Source organism: Talpa occidentalis, unplaced genomic scaffold (assembly GCF_014898055.3).
Source record: "Talpa occidentalis isolate TD23 unplaced genomic scaffold, MPIMG_talOcc4v2.1 talOcc4.11, whole genome shotgun sequence".
NCBI classification, from domain to species: domain Eukaryota; kingdom Metazoa; phylum Chordata; class Mammalia; order Eulipotyphla; family Talpidae; genus Talpa; species Talpa occidentalis.
In genome coordinates this window covers 76,339,715-76,361,906 of record NW_023601104.1, presented here as the reverse complement: position 1 = coordinate 76,361,906, position 22,192 = coordinate 76,339,715, and the positions used below count along the sequence as shown (strand labels likewise).

The 22,192-nt window shown below is 37.9% G+C and overlaps 1 protein-coding gene across 1 annotated transcript in view; it reads left to right on the top strand.

Annotated features, from left to right (window-relative positions):
* Positions 1-22,192, top strand: part of SYNJ2BP (synaptojanin 2 binding protein) — a 33,202-nt gene extending 11,010 nt beyond the window's left edge. The window contains exons 2-4 of the mRNA XM_037503603.2: positions 3,111-3,247; positions 13,274-13,369; positions 16,394-22,192. Coding sequence (XP_037359500.1) covers positions 3,111-3,247; positions 13,274-13,369; positions 16,394-16,534 — 374 coding nt within the window. The 3' untranslated portion in view covers positions 16,535-22,192. The remainder of the gene's footprint in view (positions 1-3,110; positions 3,248-13,273; positions 13,370-16,393) is intronic.

The window sequence follows — 22,192 nt, the reverse complement described above, 5'->3', positions numbered from 1 at the left end:
ATTCATTCTTTTGCCATCAAACTTACCTACTTTGGGGCCGTTACAGGCACTATTAGCTTATTAACAACTACTTGTAGTGCCTTAACCCAATATAGCAACAACTAAACAATTACAAAGGAATTTTTCAGATCTTATTTTATTGGATCCTAACTCTTATATTTTGAGGTAAAGAGGGCAGAAATTGTAATCCTTATGCTGCAGAAAAGGAAATTGAGGATCAGAGGTACACTGACTTGTTTTTAGTCCACGTGTGTCTGACAAGTTATGGAGTTGAATTTAGAATCAGGTTTTCTGACTTTAATATGCTTCTTCAAAATCTAAAAGGGCAAAGAAAAGGATAAATTTCTGTGGTAGGGACTGTCCCTACCACAGGCAGAGACAGGCAGGGTCTGTTCTGTTTTAGCTTTGTTTCTGGGAATATAACTCAGTGCCTGACATATAGTAAATGATCGATAATTTTCAGTGAATTGGGTGTTATGTAGGTATTCACATATGTGTGATTTTTAACAGGAAAAAAATCAAACTAGCTTTGATTTTTTAACTGGAATTTTAAAGCTACTCAGTGTGTTGGGACCCCTGCTAATTGCAGAAATGCTATATGTTACTGTAAATTTGGTCCTATAAAAGTCTAGTTGGAGGAGGGAACTTCATGTAAGTCCAGGAATTATAATGTTATGAGATGGTTCATTTACAACTTAAGTAGTGATAGGTTATAACCATGTCTCTATAGTGTGATTTCTGGTGAGAGGGGGGCAGTAAACTGCAGTTGTTTGTTCATTGAAAATAAACAATCAGTAAGATTTCGTCTACTCTCCTTTTTTTCGACTTCTTTCTATAGCTTTGAATACCAGTAGCAGAGTCTCTCCTTTTTCTAACTACTATATTGCATTTAGCAACTTAACACATACTTTCTGTTCCCAAGAACCCCAGAGGCAGCTGTACTGTTTAATGAGGATGTTGGATTTCATTGAAACATTTTCTCCAAATAGTTGAGAAAGGCTGGTTGGCCTCCGTCGCCTTTCTCAAATATGTCACAGTTTTTGAAGTCATTTCAAAGCCTTTTTTAATCAGACTGCACCTACCTTTCCATCTTATTTCAAATAAATAGCCACCATTCCCTTTCCAATACGTCCCCTGCCAACACTAATACAAATTCAGAGTTACCATTTAATAACTTAACATTTTCATACCCTACCCTTCAAGGAAGTTGAAATAGGCATCTTTCAGAAGTAGCTCATTCTATCTTGTATCTTAAATCCTTCTTTTCATTCTCCAACTGCAGATACTCTGTGTATAAGCCACACTATAAATTATGTTTCCTACTGCATCTCTCTTTAGCCATGTGTTTCCTTAAATCACGGATTGATTTGGGAGTGCTTATTTTAATACTGTGAGTTTTGATTTTTTTTAAAGATTTATTTACTTATGCATACAAGAACAGGGATACAGGTCAGAGGTGCAGAGGGTGAGAGTATTCACCAGAGACAGAGTGGGGAACAGAACAGGCAGACTAACTGGAATACACTGCTGAGGGGAGCTGCAGGCGAATCAGGAGAGGTCTGCTGTGCCATGTGGGTAGCTCCCTGGCCGGCTGGGGATCAAACTTGTGCTCCATTGGCTGCGGATAGCTTCATAGTGCTGTGCTTAACCCCTTGCACCAGGGAGGCCCTAATACTGTGAGTTTTATATATAGAAGATTCCATACCACTAATTGGGAACACTTTTTTTTTTTTTTTAAAGAAAATCGACATCTATCTCTTAAGTATTTTTCTATTGAAGCCTGTAGGTGGCTAGTGACTGTAGCTACCTATGTCTTTAAATTGTGCTGCCAAGTTTTTGCTTTTCAATTGTTTCCAAACTATCTCCTTTCTCTTTCTACTATGATTCCTAAGTCTATAGTTCCTAACATAAAGAAAACCTTATGGAAGTGCCTTTCTTTTCTTTTAATGCAGCAGTAAAATTCCTTTAGGGCTGTAAAGTGAAATCCTTCCCATGACTTAGTGGTTGGTCCATGGAATTACTATTTTGGTAGTCAGTTTCTTTTCTTTTTAAAATTTAATTTAATTGTAATAAAACACACTTAACTGAGATCTCCTCTCTTAATAGATTTTTCAGGTGTAATACAATACTGTTATCTGTGGGCACAGTGTTGTACACCAGATCTCTAAAATGTATTCATCTTGCAGAACTGAAATTTTATGACTGTTAATATAGCCACTCATAGAAATGAAGAATAGAATGGTGCTTGCCAGGGGATATTGGGGATGGGGGTAAATGGAGAGTTGCTGGAGGGAGGGGAAATGGTGAGTTGCTAATCAATGGGTAGTCCATTTTCTACAGTGAATAAATCTGGGTAATCATTGTACCCAAGTATGTGATTGTTTGCTCTTGAGATAGAAAAGGAGAAAAGAGTGGATTTGTTGATTTAGTCCTGTCATGAAACATCACTTACTTACTTTTTAGTTCCCAGGTTTTTTGCCAACACCTACACTACTACCCCTTCAACTCAAAAATAAATAAATAAACAAATAAATAAATAAATGAAACCCCCAAGATCATTTCTTCCAAAATTTCATCATTTTCAAACTCTCCCAAAGGTTGGGAGAAGAGAAGTTTGGAGGGGAAGGTTTTGTTAGGATTATCTCTCCCATTGAATTAGGAACAGTTTATTTGCGAAGTAGTTAAAAACATAGCTGACCATGAACACAGCGAATCCTGTTATATTTATAACACAAAAGTCGAGAGGTTGGGTCCTCTGAATACTACCAACAGTATCAAAATCAAATGTGAACAGAAGCACATCTTATAAGAATTGCCATTATTCTTAAAATGAATTTAATATAGATTATTCTTTTTCTATTCAGTAAACCATGTTGATGACTGTATTTTAGTCCTGCCTAATCTGGGTGGGAAAATCTGAATACTCTTGACCTCTGTGGATGATGCTGTTCACCGACCTTACTGTGACTATTTACCAGCTACTTGGCAGTCTAACTCAAGAACACCCCCGTACCACTAGGTCTTTCTTTTCTCTTCCTCCTGTTCTTCTCTAATCCCTTTCTTTCATCTTCACTCCCATCTCCTTCACAAATCCTCCATGATTTTCTTAGGGCTGGGCTTCAACATCGTCGGTGGGACAGATCAGCAGTATGTCTCCAACGACAGTGGCATCTACGTCAGCCGCATCAAAGAAAATGGGGCTGCGGCCCTGGATGGGCGGCTCCAGGAGGGTGATAAGATCCTCTCGGTGAGAATTGGCTTTGGTCTTCTTCACAGTCCCTTGGTCCCTAGATTTTAGTTCCTATCCCTGACCCCTTGGGAAGATTCCTCCCTGCCTTTTGGATCTGGAACTATCTAGACCTTGATCAGTCATCTTTTCCAGCCCTACCATAGAGCCTGAAGGATATTATTTGACATACAAGGCAAATTTTAAGTCCAAAATAAGTCATATACCCGGGTTCCTAAAAGGTAAACCAGGAAGGGGTGAACAACTGATGTAGGAGAAAGGAACTTAAAATCTAGGTTATTATTCTTGCATTAAACTTGATCATGTTCCTTTTGTTGATTAACACTAATGTGTGCCTCCCTTTAATTCACAAGGAACAATAAAAGACAGTAAGAATTAAGTGCTATTTTAAACTCTGAGCCCTTTTTTCACCCATTATTAAGATGAAAAATTAGAAGGCAGTGTGATTAGGATATCTGCCTACTGTGTTTTCATTTCATTTTGCTTATGTCTGTAGTGAGATGTTATTTATTATTTTCTGCAATTTCCTCTATGGCAAGGACCAGATTTCTCTCTTCTCTCCCCCCGCCCCTTTTTTAACCTTTTATATCCTAGCACAATGCTTGACAAATGAACAGATTAGGAAAATTCAGGCAAACCCAGAAAGGTTGACTGATCCAGAATATAAATGTGTTATCATGGGTAGTGATATCCCATTTTAGTCTTTCTATTTTGCCTTTTTTCAGTCCATTAAACGACTCCTACTATGCCCTATTTATTTGTGAGATAGAGACAGTGACACTCTATCTTTTATCTTAAAATGGTGTTGAGCAATTTAGAGGCAGATTATTTCCTATAGCTCCCAAGAGAAAGATGTTCTAAAAACATTAAATCAGCTGGAGTGGTATATTAAGGAAAACAGGGGGTTGTTTAAAAAAAAAAAAAAGTATAGCATTATAGTTAGAAATTATGCAGTTTTAATGTTTTGACACATTCCACATTCTCTCTAAAACACTAAGACCTGAGTTCCATGGGCAAAGAGGAACTTAAAAAGTATAGGGGTTAAGAAGAGAGCATATTAATTAAAAAGCTATAGTTAAATTATTGGAAAAATAGGTAAATTATTAAAAAATGTGAATGGTTAGAAGTTTTTTTTTTTAAACTAAGGTTGTATTGGGGTATGCCCAGCAGGTATTAATCACCATAGTATACCCACCAACTCTTTTGAACACTGTATACCAAGCAATATGATGCGAACTTTAAACTTAATATTGTAATAAAGCTATTAGGTGTTTATTAATTATGCTGTCACCACTATTATGCTATGTTGTAGCCATGGAAACTGGGGCTTGGTGAGGTCAAGCAGCTTGCCCAAGGTCACACAACTAGTAAGTGGCAGAGGACTAAATCTTTGATCTGTCTGAATTTGGAGCCTCTACTCTTAACCAGAATACTATACCGCCTCCTAAAAAGTAAGAGAGGAGCTAGAATGTTATTCTAAACAGAAAGTTGCGTGGTGAATTAATAGATTTTATATACAGTTTTACGTCAAAACTAAGCTTAGTCTTTCTATAAAGGGTAGAATTAGAGAAAGGAAAAAAAGGACATAGACCTCAGGGTGAGAGAATTTATTAGATAGAAGCTGAGACGAGGCACCTTTCTTATGTAGGCCATTGCCTCATAGAGAAAAGAAGAATTGAAAGACCAGTTAAGTTTTTTGAAAATGTGTGGCAGGAGATAAATTGTCAATAAAGAGATCGATGTTTAAAAAATTAAAAGTGATAGCAAAGAGAATTTTATCAAAATAAAAGGAATGAAGATCTATACAAGATATTACATACTACTAATATATGTAAGACATTACAAAGAATGATTGAAGTTTATGTTCTGGCTAGCTAAGGAAAGGACATGTGAAGAAAGGGAGGAGGAAATGACAGATGAAGGAAAAACAAAGTAGAAGACAGGTATGAAGAAAAATAAAGGAGACAGAGAAAGAGAAAAAGATACATCTACTAGAGGAAAAGGCCAGCATAAGCTCTTCATTCTATCTAGAGCTATATTCTTTGACTCATTTCCCTTCCAAGAATTTGCTCCAAAATTCTTCTGCTTCTGTTACCACATGTGCCATCCTATTCCCTGTCTATCCTTCAGTGAACTAACTGGGTATTAACCACTAAATGGTTCCATTTATTCTTAAGCTCACTGTTTCTGTTTGATATACTGTTTATATCTGTTTGATATATATATCTGTTTGATATACTTAAGTATTTGGTGGCTTTGAATGACTGTAAAATGACACAATTATTAGTTTATATTCCCATTTATTCTATATGATCTTTCCTATTGTTATATGTGATATTTTCCCATGTTGAAAAATGTGTCCAACTCTTTCATTTAATTTTTGTTAGATAATCAAACTAAAAATACGTTTCTTCTTAATACATATTCATTTTGGATAACTAACAGAAGCATCACTATATAATCTAGATTTCTTGTGAGTTGTTAAATAATAATACCCTAAACAATACCCATGCTTTGTCTTAATTTCAAGCTCTAAAATTAAATAACTTCATGAATTATGTAGTTTCCTTTTTCTCATGAAAAGTGAAATTTAATTTTTTTTAAGATTTATTTATTCATGCATACAAGAATCAGGGCACAGGCCAGATGTGCAGGAGGGTGAGAGGAATCACCAGAGAGAGTGGGGAGCAGAACAGGCAGATCTACTGAAATGCACTGTTGAGGGGAGCAGCGGGCAAAACAGGAGGGAGGTCGGCCACCCCGTGTGGATATCTCCGCATCCAGCCAGGATCAAACCTGCACTGCAGAGACTGCGGACAGCGTCACAGCACTACACTCAACCGCCTGTGCCACCAGGGAGGCCCTGATATTTACTTTTTTTATGATCACTTTGAATGGCTTAAACTAAGAAGAAAAGATTTTTTAAGTAATGTAAATGACTTTCAAGGTCCTTTTGCATCTGACAACCATAAAACAAAAACAAATACTGCCAATAGAAAAACAGACCTGAAGTTGAGATGAGAGCTGGAGATTTCTCACTCAAAGTTCATTTTGTATATATGATAGTGAAGATGGCTTATTTTATGTACAACTTACCAAGAAACTTGGGGAAATTTTTTTTTGTGGGGGGAAAAAAGTAAACTATCTTAAGTTTCTCATTTCCCCTGTGTGTGCCTAAATGAAGAAAGATGGATAGTCAGGAATAGTCAGTTCTCAGTGAACTGTGTATTTTGATGAACTTCAGGGTGATGTGTTTAATTATTGTACTACACAAGTAAATGTTTCATTATATAATAACATGTCACAAATTGGGCCGTTAGTCAACTAACTCATTCTCTGCAGATGCAATTCTTAATTGTGGCAAATAAAAGAGTTGAGAAGTCATCAACATTTATCAACTATTGATGGGCGCTAGAGCACTGTGCCAGGTGATAGAAATTAAAAGAAAATGAAAGCCTGGTCTGTGCCCTTAGCTTAGACATCAGTGGGAAAGACTCACCAGAAACCCTCATGCAGAGACATTGAAATTTACAGAATCCTTTAGACATTGTGCCTCCAGAGAAGGAGAGTCTTTATCTTTTCCTCTCTATATCCCTAGCATGTAAGCCTCTAGCTGGCATTGAGTAAGCTAGAGGCTTGTTGTGTTAGCTCTTCTGCGAATGAATTATGACATAACTGACTTTTTTTGGCTGGACCGGATTAATCGAAACTAGATAATCTATTTTTTCCTTCAACTTTGATGAAAAAAGAGACCCTCCACTCCCTGCCAAAATAAATATTTTGATCCATTTCAGGATCTTGGTAAAAAATTTAAAATATCCAGAGCATAATCTAAGGTCAATGCTTTTAAAATTGATCCCATTCTTTCCCTATATCTTATACATCTCCACCTGTATTATCCTACAGTCAGCGCTCTCATAACTCTTAACATTATCCTGAGATATTACCCTATCCTGAGGCAATTCAAAATTGCCACACCAAAGAAAACCAAGCCTAAGATAAGAAATAGGTAGCTCATTTTTAGAAGACTTCCTACAACCATAGATAAAGCAAAAATGTGTATGCTTCCTTTTCAGTTAACTGGAACATCACCCCTCCAGTTTTCATTACAGTCAGCAAAATTTTCTAGCATGTGGCAAATCTACCATAGCTCAGTTTGAGTCAAATTTAAACTATGCCGGGCCTCCCTGGTGGTGGCGGTGCAAGGTGTTAAGATGCAATCTGTGAAGCAGTCCGCAGCCACTGCAGCACAAGTTCAATCCCCGGCTGGCCAGGGAGCAACTCACATGACGCAGCAGACCTCTCCTGACTAGCCCGCTGCTCCTCTCAGCAGTGTACTTCAGTCAATCTGAATGTTCTGTTCCCTGCTCTCTCTGGTGAATCCTCTCACCCTCTGTACCTCTGGCCTGTACCCCAACTCTTGTACGCATAAATAAATAAATCTTTTAAAAAACAAAAAAACAAGTTTACACTATGCCACCAGTTAAGAAAGCTGAAATAACAAGTGTAACAGTATTCTAAGATTCCTCAGCCTTGTCACTCTTGGTACTAAAAGTGAAATCCAGGGCCTGTCTAGCTATAACCTAGGAGCTTGTTAGAAATGTAGAGTATTGGGAACCTCCTCAGACCTACTCAAATCAAAAGCAGCATTATAATAAGATCCATAGGTGAGTCTGTGAGTAAAGATTGAGAAGCACTGCTATAGGCAGGTATTTTTCAAGTCTTTTAAATTGTGATCTGTAATAGGAAATACACTTGCACACATAGACACACACATAATGTAATGATTAGCAAAATACTTCTTTCTTTTACATGTGATATGTTGTGTTTTTAAAAGATTTTCACTTTTTAAAAATTAAATCATGGTCTTGATCCCACTGCATTGACTTCAGAATTTTGTGCAATTGGTCAAGAGACCCATATTTGAAAAAACACTGCTCTAATGAATGAAAAATCACTGATGAAATCTGTGGATGCATAGACTATGTATTAAACCAGTTAAGCAGTCCATGTATAGAGAACCATTCAGAAGACTGTTTCAAGCAGTTTAGGATAAAGAAAACTCAAATTTCAAAATCACTTGAAGGGCTTGCTAGAACGCAGAATGCTGGGATGAGGCCTAATAATTTGTACTTTTAACAAGTTCCCAGATTAATGTTAATGTTACTGGGGCTACATTTTAAGAACCTCTGGTGTGTATTAGTAAGGCTAATAATAAAGAGTATGGATTCCACATACATTCAGGGATAAAATCTATTGAACTTGGAGGTTAGTTAGTATGAGCTGGAATCTGTAAAATACTTAGTATTGGAAAGCAAATTCAGCTTTGTAGTAGAGATGACTGTCAAAAAAAAGATACAATCATAATTTATTTTATGGGGTGGTTTACCTTGAGCAAATGATGGAAATCTTTCTTTTAAAAAGAAATTCCCTTTGTATTTCTAAAGGCCTCTTTGGGGGGAATTTTTTTTTTTTTTTAAGCAAGTAGAATAACTGTCCTTTTCTATTAAAATACTTTGGGCTCAACTAGGAGGTTGAAAGTCATAATTGGCATACTTGGTCTGTGCTCTGTGTAAGCACTTTCTTTTACCTGATGAGGACCAAGATTATACCCTGAGTCATTGGCAAGTAAAGCTGCTGTTAGAGCTCCTATCTTTCAGCTCTGTGTAATATTGAGAGTATATCATTTAGACTTTGTGTAGTTAAACCTTTTGTGGAGTGCACTCTGCAACCAAACCTCAGGAAATCATGTGATTATACTTAAGTGTTGTTCAAAGCACTGTTCAGATACTATAGGAGTTATAATAATGAATTGAAATTCATTCTCCAAGTTAATTACCATAGAATTTAAAGTGATATGATTTAAAGCAGAGTTCAGTTTAAGCTTTTAGATAGTTACATAATATAGAGATTCAAAAAAAAATAACTGTCACATCTTGTGGAATTATCTAGAAAGGCCTTGTCAGTAAAGTGGCGCTTAAGTAAATTCCTTTTTAAATTGGAATGCTACTTCACTTTTACAAATTGGTAAAAATATTAATGTATAAGCACTCTTATACAACTCTAGGAGCTAAGTTATATACAACTCTTAAAATTTTTAAACGTAATATAAGATACAAGTGAAACTGCAAACCAACAAAACTTGAATTTACAAATTAATGGATAACAAATACATTGCTGAAATAAAATCCTTGCTAACAATGTAGATTTAGTTCAGTGTTTTAAAGTGAAGGTTTTGGGGCCCAGTTGCTTGAGTTTGAATCCTGGCTTTGCCACTTACATTCTATACATTTTTGGACAAATTGCCTGGCCTTTCTGGTTTTATCATCTATAAGATGGGAGTTTCTGACTCATAGGACTATTGTGAAGACTAAGTTAGCACATATAAAATGCATGGATAACTTTGACATTATAAGAAATATGCAGAGATTCCTGGCAGTTATTACTGACTACTATGGCAAAGATTATTTCAAGCTCAATGTTCCTGCCTTTATGTCATATAGTGACTCAGTTCTCCAATTGCATTTATATTACTCTGATACTGAGTTTGATATCTTTGGCATTCATTAATATGCCTATGTCTTTAACTTAAATACCTATTTTTTTACAATGAGAAAATACAGTTATCGTTTGGACTAGATTAATTGAGCATTCTCACTGAAATCAGCAAACTTACACCTATTTTTCTCCCCTAGGAACTAATTAGAAAATTAGCCATTGAGATTTCATTGTGATGTTTCTAGAACCCCTGAAGTTCTTTCCCTGTGGCATATCTACTAAATGAACTAAGGCATAATCAAAAGGTGGCTTGGTAGCGTAAAATCAAAATTATCAATTCGAAAACCTTGTATTATATTTCCATACTAGAGTTAGCAGTATTGATCCTATTTAAGATTAATCTTAGAAGAAAAGTAGATTTTTTAAAAGGAAAAGGTATTCATATTCAGATGGTGGATTCAGCTGGAGGACAGGTATGAATGAAGAATATATGTTTTTGTTCCAGGGTCAGTGAGGTATGTGATTTAGCTAGATTTTCATAGGATATATGAAAGAGAGTTACAATAAGTTAAACAGGGAAGATAGGTTGAAACCATTTCCTAGAGGACTTGGCATAACAAAGTGAAATATCAGGCAAGCACTTTTTCCTCCCTTTCTCCCAGTTTTGTTTTTGCTTTTGAGTGTTAAGGTGGTATAAACAGAATTGTGCTTTAGGATGTGAAGATACAGTGTTTGAATGGGTTAGAATGTGGGAGGACCTAGACAAAAAATTCAGAGAGGTGACCACAGTAGTTCAACTAAGAGTATCCACAGCTTAAACAGAGAGGAAATAAAAGAAAAAATAGCATATGAAGAATGTCATTATGTTAGACTACAGGATCTGGCCACATACTGTGTGTAAAGATTGAGCGAAGAGAATTTAAAAATATCAAAATTTCAGTCTGAAACAGTGGCAATGGCAATTAAGAAGCAAGTAAGAGTAGTCTGTTTTTTTTTTTGGAAAGCAATGAAGAGGCTTGGATATGTTGGATTGGAGTCTGGTAGAATTCCCAGATACAGGCACCCAGCTGGAAATTGGCAAGTTCAGAAATAGACATGTGGATAAAAATTGGAGCGTTGTCTTACAGGTCGAAATAATAAAAGATTATCACAGGTCAAAAGGTAAGAAGACAAAGCACTACTGTCATGGAGAAATATTTGCTTACCTTAATAAGGAAGGAAGAGGAATCAGGAAAGAAATAACTTAGAAACAAAGAGAACTAAGTATTCATACGCTGAGACAGGAGAGATATGCAAAAGAGAGGGGAGAGTCTGTAGACTGAAAAAGAGCTACAGTATTTGGTGATTGGAAGTCACTGCAGACCTGCAGGGCAGGATGTTCTTCCCTCTCACCTCATAGAGTATGAATTATAAGGGAGTAGGGAGTGAATGGAGGCTAAGGAAGAGGGAGGAGGCAGTGCCTATAAATAGTTCTTTCAGCAAGTTATGCAGTGAAAGAAGAAGATTGGAAGAGGGTGATAGTGGGTTCCAGAAATTATTTCCATTGTTTTCTTTATAGATGAGAAAACTTTAGTTGAGGAAAGAAATAATTAAAGAATTGAGATGAGCAAATGACTGCTTAAGATTTGTGAGGAGCCTAGAAAGAATATGATCGAGAGTACTAGTGGCTGGTTTTGCCCAGATAAAGAAAATAGAGCTAATTCAGAGAGAAGGGGAAAGCAGCAGTGAGCAGATGTCAGGAAACTTTGAGGGAGAAGAAAAGAAAATGGAGAGAATGTTATGATAAGTTTTCAGTATTCCCCAGAAAGATAAAGCAGAGGAATCTGCTGAGAGGAAAGATGGGATTGGAGTTGGGATTTGATGGTAGAAAAAGTCTAGAACAGCTACCACTAGGTATTCATTAGGGAGTTTACCAAATGAAGAGAGGATTGTAATGATATAACAGAGTCAGCCAGCATGGCTCTGCGTATCTTTCTCCAGGAATATTAAACTCAGTAATGACAAGGAACTTGAATGCAGTGGTAGCCCAGTCCTGTAAACATGGCAAAAGACCATGGATTAAGGGTGTCCGAGTTTACCAAGTGTTTTGTTGAAATCACAGCAGGAACTCCTAAATGAGTAAGGATTCAAGTTAAGTCTAAAATGGTTAAAGATTTTGATGAGGATAAAGAAGAAATTCAGTACAGGAATAGGAAGAGAAAATGGGCTAGAAATTGTCAAGTTTTAAGAGTTTAAGGTATTGGAGCTGAAGTATGTTTAATGTTGAAGTCCAGGACTTATGCCCAGAGGTACCTGTAAAGTAGAATAGAGCTGGACACTACTTTTTGGGAAAGGTAGACAGTCTACAAGACCAAAGTGTTGGTAGATTAATTCACCAAAGGTACTGACAGAGGATAGAATAGAGAAACACATATGAACCTCTTGGAGAAGAAAGATGAGAGTTGGGTAAGTCAACACTTGAGCTTCAACTGAGTGGAGAATGTTAATGAGTTGAGATTAGAGGAATAATAGTGCAGAAAGAACAGCAAAATGAAGGGGTACTTTGATCTTCCTTGCAGTATTTAAAAACCCTAGCCCTGGCTCCTATACTTGCTATGACTTTGGGTAAATTACTTAACCTCACTGAGCTTCAGTTCCTTCATCTGTGAAAACTAGATAAAAATAATGTGAACCTTACAGGATTATTATGAGAATTAAATTAGCTGATATATGTAAAGCATATAGCACAGAACCTACCAAATAAACATATTAGATGCTGTTGTTGCTGTTGCTGTCACTGACATGTATAAAAGATATGTGGCTCTTGCATAAAGTAGGCTATGCTGTGTCATTGGTGCAGCCCAGCATAGACATCATTGGTGGCCAGTTTCATTCCTTACACTAAAAGCGTTAATACCAGTAGTCCTTTATATTTCTCACCAGTAAGTCATAGAACTGACCTGATCTCACATATTTTTGAGGAGTTTATATCATCACAAAAATGCAGTTTTGAGTATATTTGAGGACAAGAGTATCCATGGAATCAAGGGAAATTGTTCCCAATATTACAGGACCAATGGAACATATAAATTTGTACCACATCAAAATAAACTGTGGGAGTTTCATAGAGTTCCATATCTAGAGTTGAAGCTGGCAAGACCAGGAGTTAGGAATATACAGGATATCATGGTAATCTGGAACATCACGTTAGCTATAGAGAAGCAAGCTGGTGCTCATAGAAAACATACCAGTACAATATCAGGATCCCAGCTATCAAAACAAGACAGGTTATAGGACCTCAGAAAGAAGAGACTACTTTTTTCTTTTTTTAAATTTACGTGCCCTTTAAATGGACCGTGGAATCTCAGTTCTAGGAGAGCATATAATGAAAAAAGTTACTGTAAGTTCTAAGTAACTGCTCTTTCTCTTGGCCCTCGGAATTTGCTCTGTGGGAGCTTGTTTTTCAAATGTTTGGTCACATGAAAAATCTTTGACCTGGGAGTTTGCTTTCTACCCCTCTTACTGCTTTTTCCTTGTTGTTTCCGACAGGTAAATGGCCAAGACCTAAAGAACCTGCTACATCAGGATGCTGTAAACCTCTTTCGTAATGCAGGCTACGCTGTGTCCCTCAGAGTGCAACACAGGGTAGGTGTCATTGGCAGCCGACAGCCTGGCACCAGGCTTTTGTACCATTCTTGAGAATAAACCCTCTGGTGTCATCTTTGATATTGTGTTTGGCTTTTGTTTCTTTCTCTTTTTTTAAAAGATTTATTCATTTATGCATACAAGAGCTGGGGTACAGGTCAGAGATTCAGGGGGTGAGAGGATTCACCAGAGACAGGGTGGGGAGCAGAACAGGCAGACTGACTGAAATACACTACGGAGAGGAGCAGCTGGCGAGACAGGAGAGGTCAGCCTTGCCATGTGGGTTGCTCTCTGGCCGGCTGGGGATTGAACTTGTGCTGCAGAGGCTGCGGATTGCTTCGCAGTGCGGTACTCAACCCCTTGCACTACCGGGGAGGCCCCTCATTCTCTTTTGATGAGCTTCTTTGAGATAGATCCTCTGGGGCTTCTGCTTATTATTAAAGGAAACTCTTAATGGTGTGTTTGCAACGCAGGTTCTAGCTTCAAGGTAATGTAAAGCTTAAATATAAAGCTTGAAAATGAAATTTGAAAATACAACCAGAATTGATTTTATATTTGTAGTAGGGAAAGAAATACATGTCTGCCTTTGAACATTCTTATTTAACAAACTAACTATGATGTTGGATTTTCTGATATCCACAACATGCTGTTTCCTTTCACCACAAGGAGCCCTTTTCTTATCCCCTCGGTGATCATCTTGACCTTAGCATTAGGGCTCAACAGGAATCTCCAAGAAAAAGGAAATTTATCAAGGCAGCACCCACCCCTGCATCCACTGCTTAGTTTCTAATATTTTAGAATTTTCATGATAGGGAGGGAAGCCTGGGTGGACAGAATTCCTCCCATACGAAGTACCAAGGATTTTAGAGTACATCTACAGTACAAGCTCAGTGTTCCTTTAAAGTTACTCCATCTTAATTGATCCTCCCTTGGCATGAGTGAGGCTTCAGAGCCTGAAGAAGAGTTCAAAAGGAGATACTGAAAAAAGTGGAAAGGGCAAGGCATGAAAGATAATTAAGGGAAAAAAACAGTTACTAACAGAATCTGGGAGTGATAGGTTAGAAAACAGGTCCCCAGGAGACAGTATTGGTAATCAGCTGCTTCTGCCGTGGCTCTTCTTTGTTTCTAAATCATGGAAGGATTTATGCACTAGATGAAGGCAAGGTATTGTAGGCACGCGCTTCAGATATGATTAGAGTTCTTTGTGAAGGTGTGTGGGAAATGATGTCCAGTGTTCACTTTCTAGGAAACATCTATAAATAATACCTAGTAAAGCAAATTCTGGTCAAGGAATTAGCCTTGCCCTAAAAACCATGTCTTTCTGTTGAGCATAACCTCTCAGAACATCTCGTTAGGAAACAAATGAAAACTGTAGAGGTTGGAATAGTGTGGAAAAGGTAGTTTGTGCGGTCTTGCCTTTCAGATTGAGGGGTCATTTTCATGTAATGACCAGTTAAATCTAACCAAACCAAAATGGTACCATAATTATTGCAAGTTAGCTATTGAAAGTCGATATTAAGAAAAAACACCCTTAAAAATAATGACTGGGCCTCTCCTGGTGGTGCAGTGGTTGCGTGCTGGGCTGCAAAGTTGCCCGCAGCCTCTGCAGCACCAGTTCGATCCCCGGCCGCCGGTGAGGGTCCCACGAGGCGCGACAGACCTCTCCTGTCTCGCCCGCTGCTCCCCTCACCAGTGTATTTCATCAGTCTGCCTGTTCTGTTCCCCACTCTGGCTCTGGTGAATTCTCTCACCCTCCCGTGCTTCTGACTGTACCCAGTGCTTGTATAAATAAATAAACAAATCTTAAAAAAAAAAAAAATGACTAAAATGAAGAAAGACCATCAGCCACAAAAGGGAATGCTTAAGGCAATGGAAAATTACAATCACTACGATGTGATTTCTTTTTACTTACTGAGTCATTTGCCTCCGCTCCATAGATGTTTAACCTTTATTTGTGGCTAGTATTACAAAATAGGCAATGCTGGGGCCTCCCTGGTGGCACAAGGGGCTAAGCACCATACTATGAAGCAGTCCACAGCCTCTGCAGCATGAGTGATTCAATCCCCAGCCAGCCAGGGAGCAACCCACCTGGTGCAGCAGACCTCTCCTGACTTGCCCGCTGCTCCCCTCAGCAGTGTACTTTGGTCAGTCTGCCTGTTCTGTTCCCCACTCTGTCTCTGGTGAATCCTCTCACCACCCCCCTACATCTCTGACTTGTACCCCAGCTCTTGTATGCATAAATAAATAAATCTTAAACAAAAAATAGGCAGTGCTGGACATGGCCCCATTTAGGAGGGAGTGGGTTCCTTTTGGGTATTGAAGGTATTTATGTGGCATTGCACTGCATTAACATGACTCAGATCTGCTCTTATTGCACTCTGATGACTGATAATCTAAGTAAAAATACCTTTCCTGGGCCTCCCCGGTGGCGCAGCGGTTGAGCGCTGGGTTGCGAAGCTGCCCGCGGCCTCGGATTCGAACATGAGGGTCCGCATGGCGCGCAGACCTCTCCTGCCGCCCGCTGCTCAGCAGTGTACTTCGGTCCTTCTGCCTGCTCTGCTCCCCGCTCTGGCTCTGGTGAACTCACCCTCCCGCACTTCTGACTGTACCCAGTGCATGTATCTAAGTAAATAAATATGCCTCTAAAAAAAAAAAAAATCTTTCTTACCCAGTACTTTTCAGATCCCTATTGTATCAATAGGCTTCATCATATCTTCATTTCCCTGGTAAGAGTTTGGTAGAGGCAATAGAGAAACAGAAAGAGGTTATCTGACTTAGAACCCCTTTAGGTCAGTAGCATGGTGAGGTAAAATGCCTCCCATCAGGCATTTTGTTTCCAAAGAATCATTGACACGGAAGTATCAACTCAAGAGAAAGAAAAAGGACTCCCTTGCCACTAGTGCTTCCAGGTTTATTGGTTTGACTACTCTGGAGACCCTAGACCCAGCTGTTATGTCAGTTTGAACTTTTTTTGTGGTAAATATGCATTAGGCACTAGAGTTAACATTTTTCTTTCCCTTCCAGTCACAGGTGCAGAATGGGCCGATAGGGCATCGAGGTGAGGGAGAGCCCAGTGGTGTTCCCATAGCTGCGGTGCTGGTGCCAGTGTTTGCCTTCACCATGGTACTAGCCTGGGCCTTCATGAGATACCGGCATCACCTTTGAAAAGTTCACGTTCTTCCAGTGCTCCTGATGAAGATACATTTCTCTCTTCTCTCATCCTCCTTCCCTACCATTCTCCCATCTTTCCCTCTCTCTGCAAAGCCTACACATGGTTTAAAAGAGACTGCTACCCAACCAGAAACTTGCTGTTGAAAATTTTCAAATCTTCGTACTCTAATGGGAGAGTAAAGTCCGTGTTTGAAGGAAAGCTGAAGACAAGACTTGCTTAGAACAAATTATGTATTTTACTAGCACCACCAATGGAAGTTAAGCTGCAACCCAAAGAAGGAAAGATCCAGTCTTTTCATTCCCATGGGTAATACCTCTTTTCTAACTGGCATGCCTCAGAGACCAGAAAAGACCAGAGAGGATTTTTCTTTTTAAGATCTTCCTTGGGAAGTTCCTGTGGCCTTTATTTAGTTTCAAACCACATACTTGGGTGCCTATATTAAACAAAAGAGAATAAAGAAAGCATTTTTACTTTTTTTAAAAATGCAAATATATGTATGACATATACCTACGTGTACACACACACATGCAGACATGGTTGTGTAACGGTGATGCCTTATATAGGTGGAAAGCTATTTTGCGGTTTCTAATGCAGGGAATAATCTTTATTGAATCTGAGAGGGAGAGTGAGCTTTAAATGAGGAAGCCCAATCTGAGTCATTAAAAAAGAAAAGAACACTGTAACAACTAATTAAAAATTTTAGAATAATTTTTTTTTCTCATATTAGCTGTGATGAAGTTGAGGTAAAATACCATAATCTAGCTTTGCACAAATCAACCTGTTGAAAAATCTTACAAATCTGGGAACTATCCTAGTGACTTTTTGGGAACCTTACAGCCCTGTTAAAGGATCTCCTGGAATGACTGTATCAGAGTTGCATTGATGGTGCCAAACCAACCCAGTGAGAAAATTCTAGAAAGAAAAAACAGTGCCTCCCTGGTGGCCTCTGAACGCTGGCTGTCACCAGTCTTTTTGGTTTCTAAGAGCGGGCAGATTCTGAGAGAACAAATTGCTTCCCTGCAGGATGGGCATGAAATCAGTTCTGCTTCTGGTTTGGTTGGGAGGGTTTGGATTGCTAGTTGTTTTTTTCTTTTGCTTTTAATTTGTTGTTGAAAGGCTTTAAGTACTGGTTATGGCTTCTAATGAATAAGTCATTTTGCTTGAGAGGGAAAGAGGAGGGTTTTGTTTGTTTCTGAGGTAGGGAATTTTGATGGACTTTTCATGGGGAAACCTTGAAAGAAGGATGTGGATGAATGGGCAGTAAGACAGTAACAAGGAGGGAAGCCTCCTGCTTAGGTAGCATTGAAGGGTGATTTTAAAACACTAAGAAGAGAGAACTGAGCCTGACTTTTTGGCTTTAAGGAAAGTTTTCTATCCTCCAAATATACAAGCCAGATTGTGAGGACTTTCTCTCAGGCAACCAGTTATGTCCAGTTTTTAGTATGGATAATTTAGAATTTTTCAGATGTTGATCACATATCAGCTTCGTTAAGACACTTTCTACAAAGACGCGAAATACATAGCCTCCACCCCAAAAAGTTTTTTTTTAGTTCCATTTGGAAAGAGAACACACATGCATATAAAAATGACATTAGTCCATAGGCAAGGCATTGTAAGTTGGTATCAAGTTTATGTTGCAGACAGCAAAAGGAAACGGTTACTGAGAATTGAGGGACTTGAGACAGTTGCATGGAAGAAAGGGACAAGATAAGGATCCTTGAGGAAATTACAGTCTAGTTAAATGATCTCATAAATAGTTGAGAAGTTAAAAAGTAATTAACAGTTGAAAACAATAAAAGAAATGATATTGTTCCTAACACAACGCAATTACAAAGATGTCAGACAACCATCATTTTTTATTTTGGCATTTAGAAGAAGAAAGCTGACCCCTAATGGCATCAGGCCAGAGTAGAGAGGGAAGGCTTTTGAAAATAAAAACCCTGGTAAGACTGTCCCTCTGGGATCAACTATTAGTATAGGGAGCAACGTACTTTAAATAACCGTGGTAAGACTTCATGGTTTTAGACCTGAACTCTTCAGCACCTTTGAGATTCACTTAGACAACTGCATTTGTAGGTTACACAGAGAAACACTGACAGTATTCCAGTTCTCACCTCCACTGGCCCCACTGTAGAGCACAACCTCTGGCGCCTTCCGTGTCTGGTGGCGCATGCAGCAGCTTCTACAGTGGACCTGCTTACCTCCTGGACTTCATCTCAGGCTTTAGACACTCACTCCTGAGAGGACCTTGACACGTACAAAATGAAGTAAATGGCAAGCAGGGAGGAAACTAGTTTTTTGTTTGTTATATGTAAATAAAAAGAACACCTATCCCATTGTTGGTAGAAGTTTTGCTTTGACTGCTAATAGGGATTTTCATGCACTTTAATATTTCAGCTTGTCTCGATTTAAATAGCATTTATAGATCAATATATTAATTTTTAGTTAGATATGCTGTTATTTAGGCAGATATGTCTTATTTCTGGTTCTCTATAAAAGTAAATTATTATAGAGGCGGTATCAGTCTATTGTAGGTCATTAAGAAACACATCCTCTTTCCAGATTAACTCTAGTATTCCTTTTCAAAATTGAGGCAAAGTATTTTTGAGATCATATATTTAAAACACCTCTCTATGTATCATTCTATCTTGTACATTAATTCTAATAAGATTGTTTGCTTTGGTGTGTCTATTTTTTTCCTGCCAACTATTAGTGTGTGCTGTTGATTTAACTTAACTATCCCAGTTAGCCATGTGCAATGGAAAAAGCAAATTATTGTTTGTATTCTGTAATACTTGCATTCTGTGCTAGGTTCTGTACTAAATCGTGACTGGTGCATTATTTGTTTTTGACTCACAACTCTGAGATCTAAGTATTGTTATAAAGACACCAAAAAAGAAAAGCATAAATTACTTCCTTGAGGTTACATAGGTGGTAATAAAGAATCAGGATTTAAACTCAGGACTTCAGGTGCCACCATCAATGATCTTTCCTCACTGGCAGTGTTTCTCAAAGTGAGGTCTCTGGACAGTGTGATTACCTAGGAACTTCTTAGGAAAACACGTTCTTTGGCTTCACCCAGACTTACATTCGGTTTCTAAACCGACTAGGGCACCCAGCCAATATTTGTTTTAATAATCCTTCCCAGTGACTGATTGTCACTAAAGTTTGAGAATCATTGCTCTTTGCCAATACTTAATCTCCTCAGGTTAGAATCTCCTAAAGAGCTAAAAAATTCTGCTGCCCAGGCTGTATTTAGACCAATTAAATAGTATCGCTGGGGGGAGCACTCAGTAGTAAAATACAGTCCATTGGTTGATTTCAGTGTGCAGCTTTAGTAAAAAATACATTTAAACCTAGCATTAACTGGTTAAATTGCATAAGACGTTTCTCCATTCAAAAATGAGGAATTCTCTTAGGCATATTTAGTGTCCAACTGTCCTGAGTTGCCTCAAGTCTAGATGTGGAATAAGATGTGAAACATTCTTGGACTTCTTATTTGCTCTGGCAGACCAACCTCCAGCAAAATGTATTAGTGAGTGTTTGAAATTGCGATCTATTGAAATAGAAACAAATCATAGAACACTAGAATGAAAAGGGAACCAGAAAGTTTCCAGGATGGATCTGTCTTGAGATGAGAAAATGAAGGCTCAGGGAGGTGAGTAATCCAGATTGATCAAAGACTTTGTTGCAGAGGTATCCTTTCTCATGTTTACGTCTTGAATGTATCCACTGCATGAACAAACACAGAACTATCCTTTTTATCTCAGTCTGATTCCATCTTCACTGGGACTGAATAAAAGATTGTAAGAATTGACTGATAGCTGAGGATATTATAGGCATTGTGCAAAATTGGAAGGTTTAACAGACAAATCTAAGATGTTCGTCTCAACCAGATAAACATCAGAGATTAATTCCAGTGGCTCTAGAATAGAAACATATGCCTTTTGATGTTGGACATTAATAAGTTAAAATATTTTAAGAATGCCCACTGATAGAGGATTAGATAAAGAAGATATGATATATCCACACAATGGCATTCTATTTAGCCCCTAAGGGAAAACCAAGAGTTGCCATTTACAGCAAAATGGAAGTTTGAAGGAATTATGTGTAGTAAAACAAGTCAGAATGACAGAAAAATATTAGACTTTGATATGGTGGACTATTCAACAAAGCAAAATAAATTTTTCAAATAAAAGCTATTTTGATGCTAGGTCTCTGGGAAGAAATAAAAAAGGTATAGGGTCTATCCTTTAAAAGCTCATCTAGCATGACAATGTAAACCAAAGTAGAGGATGCTAAATAATTACATAAATAAAAACACTTAAAGGAACACAAAGGAGAAAGCAATAAAAATATTTAAAGAAATGAAATAAAGGAACATTAGGCTGTCATTGTGTGTGGGGTGGAGTTCATGTTACATGTGTTACATGTGGAACCAATAAAGATTTTACTCTAATCAATTTTAGATGGAATTGATCTTTGGACAGGTGAAGGTTTTTCCTTCATTCAGCAGATGAGTGGCTACTGTGCTAAATGTTGAAGATGCAAAAGACAAAGTCACTACACTGAAATAGCTCATTGTCTGTGACAGGAGGCATGTTGATTATCTTGATGTTAAGTATTTTTCCTAAAAAAATCTAGAAGTAGAAGGTTGAGTTATGAAACTCTCTACCTCTCATTTGTAATAGTTTAGGGTTGGTTACTGTCCTGGGGTAAGCCCGTTTTGCTGTCTCTCTTTTATCTGCAAATCATTTTGAGACCAGACCTCAAATCCCCAAGTGTAATTATGATCCAAAGGAAGACAGTTTTCTAAGGTATTATGTTCTGATTGGAGCCAGACTTTTAACTGCCATAGACTTTTGCCTGATTCTGTTACAGACTACAGTGTACTTGGTCTACTTACCTGATGCACTTGATGTTATTGTAATAACCTGTATTGTAAGAAAATGGCTGTGTCTAAGGAATCAAGTTATGCAAATGCTAAAGCCCTATTTCTAAACAATTTTACTCACTGGTGATGTTATCTTTCTTTTTTGCAGGGGGGAAAGGGAAGGGGAGAGGACTGAAATTTGTTTTGAAATGCAAGTCAATCATTACTAGGGTGAATTATAAAAGAACTTAGTCTTTACTGTAATCATTGCATTTATTGACCACTCAGGGAAATGGGGTGATCCTTCTTCCTAGTTTGCAGATTTGCAAATGGATTCACAGAATTGAATCTCACTTTAATTCTGTGTCTGCAGTGTTGATTTGAACGAGTTTCTTATTACTAATATATGTACATTTTGCACACAGGCTATATTAGCTCTTATAAGATAATTTCCCTTATAACCTTATTTTGCTTCCCTTCTACTTTGATCCCCATGTTCCATAGCGTGCTTGGATCTAAATGGCAATCAGATTATCAGATCAAAAAGATGCCTTAACAACTTGGAAGATGCAGAGACACAGCCGTATCCTCCAAGGAATATCACGACACCGTTTAAATGTGTTAATGAGGGCATCAAAATAGATGACAGTTGTTCCTTAGCTTTGCTGCTTGATAACAGATACAGCAAATGGAGTAATAATGTACTTCACTGTGCCTGATTCAGTATTGTCATTCAATAAAATTTGTTGGATTTGTCCATGAATTTTTATCTTTTTTC